Source organism: Schistosoma mansoni (assembly GCF_000237925.1).
Source record: "Schistosoma mansoni, WGS project CABG00000000 data, supercontig 0259, strain Puerto Rico, whole genome shotgun sequence".
NCBI classification, from domain to species: domain Eukaryota; kingdom Metazoa; phylum Platyhelminthes; class Trematoda; order Strigeidida; family Schistosomatidae; genus Schistosoma; species Schistosoma mansoni.
In genome coordinates, this window is record NW_017386122.1 from 62,288 (window position 1) to 68,287 (window position 6,000).

A 6,000-nucleotide genomic window follows, 5' to 3' on the forward strand; every position below is an offset into this window, starting at 1 on the left:
GCGAAGAACAAATTTATTTCGTGAAACTTCAAGTTCATTTTCAGTCTCGACTCCACTCTGCATTTTTGAGACTCAGCAGCTCGTCTCTGTTGAAAGATTTTTCCTGTATTGGGTCATGGAATAGACGATTTCATAAATGCTGGTACAGGTCAGTAGCAGATCATTATCTATGTAAAACAGTGATGACAGAACTATAACCAATTAATACATTGATATTCCTCAAACAACACAAATGACTTCACCCTAAATGAATGTTGAATTCCCCGGCTGACGAATGTGTCAGAGGTTTTCACTTTTCAGAAAACAGTTAACAGCTATCTGTACAAACGGATAGTACTGTAAATTTCTGTTTATTACAAATATTACTTGGCCATTCAAATAGAAAATTGGAGGGAAGTTTTGGAAACCCAATAAAGTTTGATTGTTTTTTTCTTAAAAAGACACAGGCACACAAAGAACTTAGTTGGCGCTATGAGCATGGAAAGAACTGTAGGACAAGTGGGACATGATGGACGCAAGTAATGGCGGCGTGGATTTGTTGCCTGGAGAAAGACTTATTGACCTTGAGCATTTGGATTATATTGTCTTACTGTGCGATAATGTCCGAGTCATGCGATCCGCACTTAATCAGTTGGCAATCAGTGTCCATAGGTACGGTACGTGCTTTGCACCCACAAGTGCAAAGTACTTCTACAAGACTGGCAGGATTCTAACCTTGCACTCATCTCTAGGTGGTGAGCAGATCGTAGCTGAGTTCGTGTATCTAGGTTGCTGCATAGGTGCTGGTACCCTCAAATGTCCTGGTATGGCCGAGAGTGGGGAGAATCCGCTCTCCCTCTCCAAATGCTCCACATGGCCACGCGTATATAGCCTCTGCCAGGAAGGTCTTACTCACTGCCTCCTCGTGGTGAGGCTGTTGTTCACGAAATTGAGAGGACGAAAAGCGAATGTCCAGTGCTTTAACCGGGTTGGTGGACACGGAAACTCCACCTAGGGGAGTTGGAAAACCCTGATTACAAACCAATGGTGCACATGAAATGGCGTATGAATCAATCGTTGGTCACCGGCTACCGTGGGACTGCATCTCTTTACGATGCTCCACTGCCTTGTGAATCAGATCTTTAGGTCACAGGCTCAGGATGTGGCCTCTTAAGAAAACAACCTGCATCGGTTTGAGCATCCGAGCAGTATCACAGCCCTCACACAAATCAAATGAGATTTGTGTGGCGCATATGTATCTGGTGCCCCTTTGTACCAATATTTATGTGTTTAAAAAAAAATAAAAATATAAGTGTTGGTGGTAGCGTGAGTGATGAGGTTAATTCACATATGATGAAAGCCAGAGCAACTTATACCAATCTGGGCCATTTTCGACACCGTGATGTTAGTCTGGCTATAAAAGGTCGGATCTACAACGCGTCGGTGAGATCAGTTTTGCTTGATGCTTGCGAAACCTGGCTTCTCCGAGTCGAGGATGTTAGACGACTCTCTGTGTTTTATCATCGTTATCTCCGAATGATTGCTGACATCGTGGCAACACCATGTCAGTAATGCAGAGGTGCGGTATCGTGTGTCAGGGCACAGAGACGACAATTCAATTGGTGTAACCATCTTGAAACATCGACTTCCGTAGGTTGGACATGTTCTACGAATGTCGTCCCAGAAAATTCCTCAACGTGCATTATTTGCCGACGCTGGGACTGGTTGGGAAAAGCGGAGAGGTGGTCAGTGTATAACACGGTATCGTGGTATGAAAGAAAGCTGCATAGGATTGGCTTCTGTCGGTCCTTCACGACTCCCTGGCTGAGGTCCGAGAGATGGTGCAACACAGTGGCTAGAGACGTTATCAGATATGGCTCAGAATAGAAGCAAGCAGCGAGCCTGATGTAAATTTCTATTACTTTCTTCACAAAAAGTGGTCGTACCTTCCTTAACTGAAAGAATTCTTCTGGTTGTACCTTTTCGTTTCCCCCATTATTATTCCTATTATTACACTAACATACAATCTGTGGTTGTTATTGTTCTTTTTTTATTTTCTTATATGCATCTTACCTTCTCTTTCTCCATTCTCATTGTTATTGTGTGGCGCATATATATCTGATGCCCCCTTGTACCAATATTTGTGTTCAAATAAATAATGATCAGATATGTTCTTGGTCAGAAAGAACTAATGTTACATACGGAACAAAATGAAGTAAAAGGCATCTATAAACAGTTGAAATTAGAACTTCAGAAAACCTCATATTGTTGAACTCACAACAGTTGACATAGATATTAACAGTAATGAAAGTTATCATACTGTTGCTGAGTAATGAATTAAGATGACCAACTTGTTGGGAATGTCAAATCCCCAAGTCCGAAACACCAATAATGGCGAACTGTCATATGATTTTACAACCTCAAGTGGTGTCCGTCAAGGCTGTCCACTATCCCCATTTCTGTTTAACTTCATTACAGACCTGTTGCTGGAAATAACACTCTCGTCGACTGAATTTTCAGGAATTGATCTACCAGGATGTTCACTTATCGACTTAGAATACGCAGATGACATAGTCCTGTTTGGTGAAGACGCTAGCAAAATGCAGTCTTGTTAGAACTGAGTAATAATGCCAGGATTTTTGGGATGCGTTTCTCCCCATCTAAATGTAAATTGTTACTCCAGGACTGGCCTGCGTCAACACCTGAACTAAGGACAGGGAGTGAAGTAGTCGAACGCGTCTACAACTTCACTTATCTTGGAAGTCTGATCAGCCCTAATGGGTTGGTGTCTGACGAAATCTCAGCACGGATTCAAAAAGCTCGTTTGGCTTTTGCCAACTTACGTCACCTATGGCGAAGACGAGATATCCGTCTATCAATTAAGGGACGAGTATACTGTGCAGCAGTTCGCTCTGTTCTACTTTACGGCTGCGAAACATGGCCATTAAGAGTAGAAGATACTCGTAGGTTACTAGTATTTGACCACAAATGCCTTAGAAATATTGCTCGCATCTGCTGGGATCACCGGGTAAGTAATAGTGAGGTTAGACACAGGGTATTAGGGAATGATGGTAAATCAGTTGATGAGGTGATGAATCTTCATCGACTGAGATGGTTGGGCCACGTGTTACGTATGCCTGAACACTGATTACCACGACGTTCTATGCTGACTAGTGTAGGGGATGGTTGGAAGAGAGTTAGGGGCGGCCAAACCGAAACATGGCATCAGTGCTTGAAGTCACTAACTTCTAGTCTAAGCCATGTTGGCAGATGCAGACTACCTGGTTGGGGTCCGCGTGACTATCGTAACCAATAGTTGGAGACTCTAGGTGACATGGCTCAGAATCGATCACAATGGCTCAGGTGTATACACTCCTTATCTTACCTTAAACCTTGAGATTAAAATTGCTTCATAACTTTCTTCTTTCCTGCACTATATCCTTATATACAACCTTTCTTTTATATATTATCACCACTAAATTAACTACTTCTATGAATCCGGTGGTCATCTTGTTGTGCTAACGAGGTATGGCAACTTGGACCGGTGCATATATGTGCCTGGTCCTACGTTGTAGCTGACTGAATAACAGCCTCTGCGGTATGAATCATTATTCACAAACATACTGGGTTTATATACAAACCAAACAGACCACATCGTACCATAAAATAAAAAAATAACATTTGTACAATATTTAGCCAAATGTGGCTGTGGATAGGGGGGAAAGTAATCAATAAACTGATGATAACTCAAGAATCGTATAATAATAGTTCAAAGGTCAAAATAAAGCTAATGATAAGAGGAACACGAATATGATTAGGTTGGTTACTTAATAGGAAATATACATATTACATTGGTTCACAAATAATCCTCAAAGGTTACCATTCACAATTCTCTTCGGGATACAACACAACTAATGAGTAGCCAGTAAAGTAAACTGAATAAGAGGCTGACAAACTGAAGATTCATTGCAACCGAACATATCAATCAACCTATATCAATATGAAAACTCAACTACTGTGTTATTTGTTGATGAAAAATAACCCGACTGCTGAGCATTCAATTAGTAAAAGACCACATAATTAGTGCGACTCGGATAAAACTGAAGACTAACAGCAGTTATTCAAACATGTTATCTTATTGAGCTGTGTGAGACCTTATGTGACAAGTTAGACTGCAAAAAGCATTAAAAAAGGCTACATGCTCAAATAACACAAAATCTTTCTGGATTCAGTTTTGCTTAGCGCAATAAAAAACATCAATTGAGTGTACGTACATGGTCTAGCATTGTTACGTCTGATCCTAAGTTACCTATTTAACATTCTGGCTTCCTTAATAATACACGTTACTTTAATTCCCGATAAATTTAATGAACATAAGATAGAGAACACAACTGATAATGCATAGACAATAAAAAATTCAGGTGAATATTATGCTGGATTTCAGACAGAATTAAACTTAATCGGTTGGTCGATCCACATCATCGGAGTTCGCTAAAGGCTGCACAAACTAACGTGGGGATACGGATGTGGCTTGGTATTGAATGAATTGATTGTGAGTTACGAACAATAATGACATTAAAATCTATCAACAAGGTGGGTAATTTCTCCTATCAAGTGTAGGGCTATCAACTTAACTAGCAAGACGATGTCCTTATAATGATTTGGTGAGTGCACTTTCTTTACATTCAGTGTGAAATATACTTATGTGTAACATATGAACTTTTAAATCAATCGTCTTATTTGATACGCTTTCAAACACCAACACAACGAAATAAGACATTGCACATATTGGTGACTCCGGTATCTCAGTATCAAACCATTCGAATGATAAATTCACGTGGTATGGAACTGAGATTAAGGAGACTATGGGAATTATTTGAACAACAAAACCAACAACTAATGTTCCAACTCACTAAACAAATATTTAATTTGTAGACAAGTATTCAGTATTTAAATCTGTTAGAAGTCTGCTGTATAATCACTTTAAATTGCGGGTTGACGAGTACCTAATCTATTCGTCTTATCACTATTCCAAGAAATTCCTCCGGATCACATTCCTTCTTAATCCAAACTCCTGAAAGCTTTACTTTTTGGGTTTTGAATACTGTTGAAATGAGTAGTGTCAGGGAATTAATCTGAGATCGATCAAGTGCAATGTAACCAAAAAAGCTTAAGAAAAACCTGTATCAAAATGATTATCACAAAACAATACGGGAATTCATAAAATTTAGATTCCGGGCTTACCATTGGGAGAGTAAACGCGAAGATTAATAGGAGTGTTGGAAATTCCTTTGTTACTCCCAGTTAGCCTATCTGTCTCAGCTTCTATTTCCTTGCGAACTTCATCAAAGTCTGTAAACTGTTTGTTTTTACAGTGTAGGAATTCAGCATATTCTAATAATAAAGAAAAGAATAAACTAACACCTTAGCTTACCATTGCGCGAATTAATTAATTGCAGGACCAAAGGTCGGCGTGTGACAATTCCACTTCCACGAGGGAGAAAGTCTCTAATTGAGACAATAAAAGAGGTAACATAACAGCCCTACCGACCGACGAAGTTTTCCAAAACACTGCTTTTTCCTGCGCTTTGGCTACCGACTACAGCTATTTGAGGCAGATCCAAATTGAGTGGGACTCCAAGTGAGGAGAATGCATCTTGCAGCCGGTTAACCAACGGGATAAGTTGTTCCATCCCAATATTGCCCGACATTATTCCTAGAAAACCAAATGACCCGCGGAGTTTTCTTTTCGCTAACGCGGCGATAAAACAAATACTCGGAAATCTCTAGACTTGAAACATAGTTCTTGGATGTACATTTTGCTTTTCCATAATTTAATCAAGTGTGGATAATATGAAAAAGTAAAACGATGTCATAAATATTGGGAGTTGTTTCTGGTATCGTGAATGTATATAGCTCTTCAAAATAAGCGCCTTTGTGAACTCTTGGAATTCATGTTGACTTCCTACTTCTAGTAGATACTTACGGACAAGGTAGCTTGTTCAAACATTACATCCATAT

General features: G+C 39.8%; 1 protein-coding gene across 1 annotated transcript in view; it reads right to left on the reverse strand.

Moving 5' to 3' along the window:
* The window catches only part of Smp_044920 (dynamin, putative), a gene marked incomplete at its 3' end in the record, with an annotated part of 33,246 nt that extends 27,540 nt beyond the window's left edge, over nt 1–5,706 (reverse strand). Inside the window, exons 1-3 of the mRNA XM_018792504.1 lie at nt 5,527–5,706; nt 5,414–5,487; nt 5,224–5,373 (exon numbers count right to left, since the gene is read on the reverse strand). Coding sequence (XP_018644233.1) covers nt 5,224–5,373; nt 5,414–5,487; nt 5,527–5,690 — 388 coding nt within the window. The 5' untranslated portion in view covers nt 5,691–5,706. The remainder of the gene's footprint in view (nt 1–5,223; nt 5,374–5,413; nt 5,488–5,526) is intronic.
* Nucleotides 5,707–6,000: the final 294 nt, after the last annotated feature.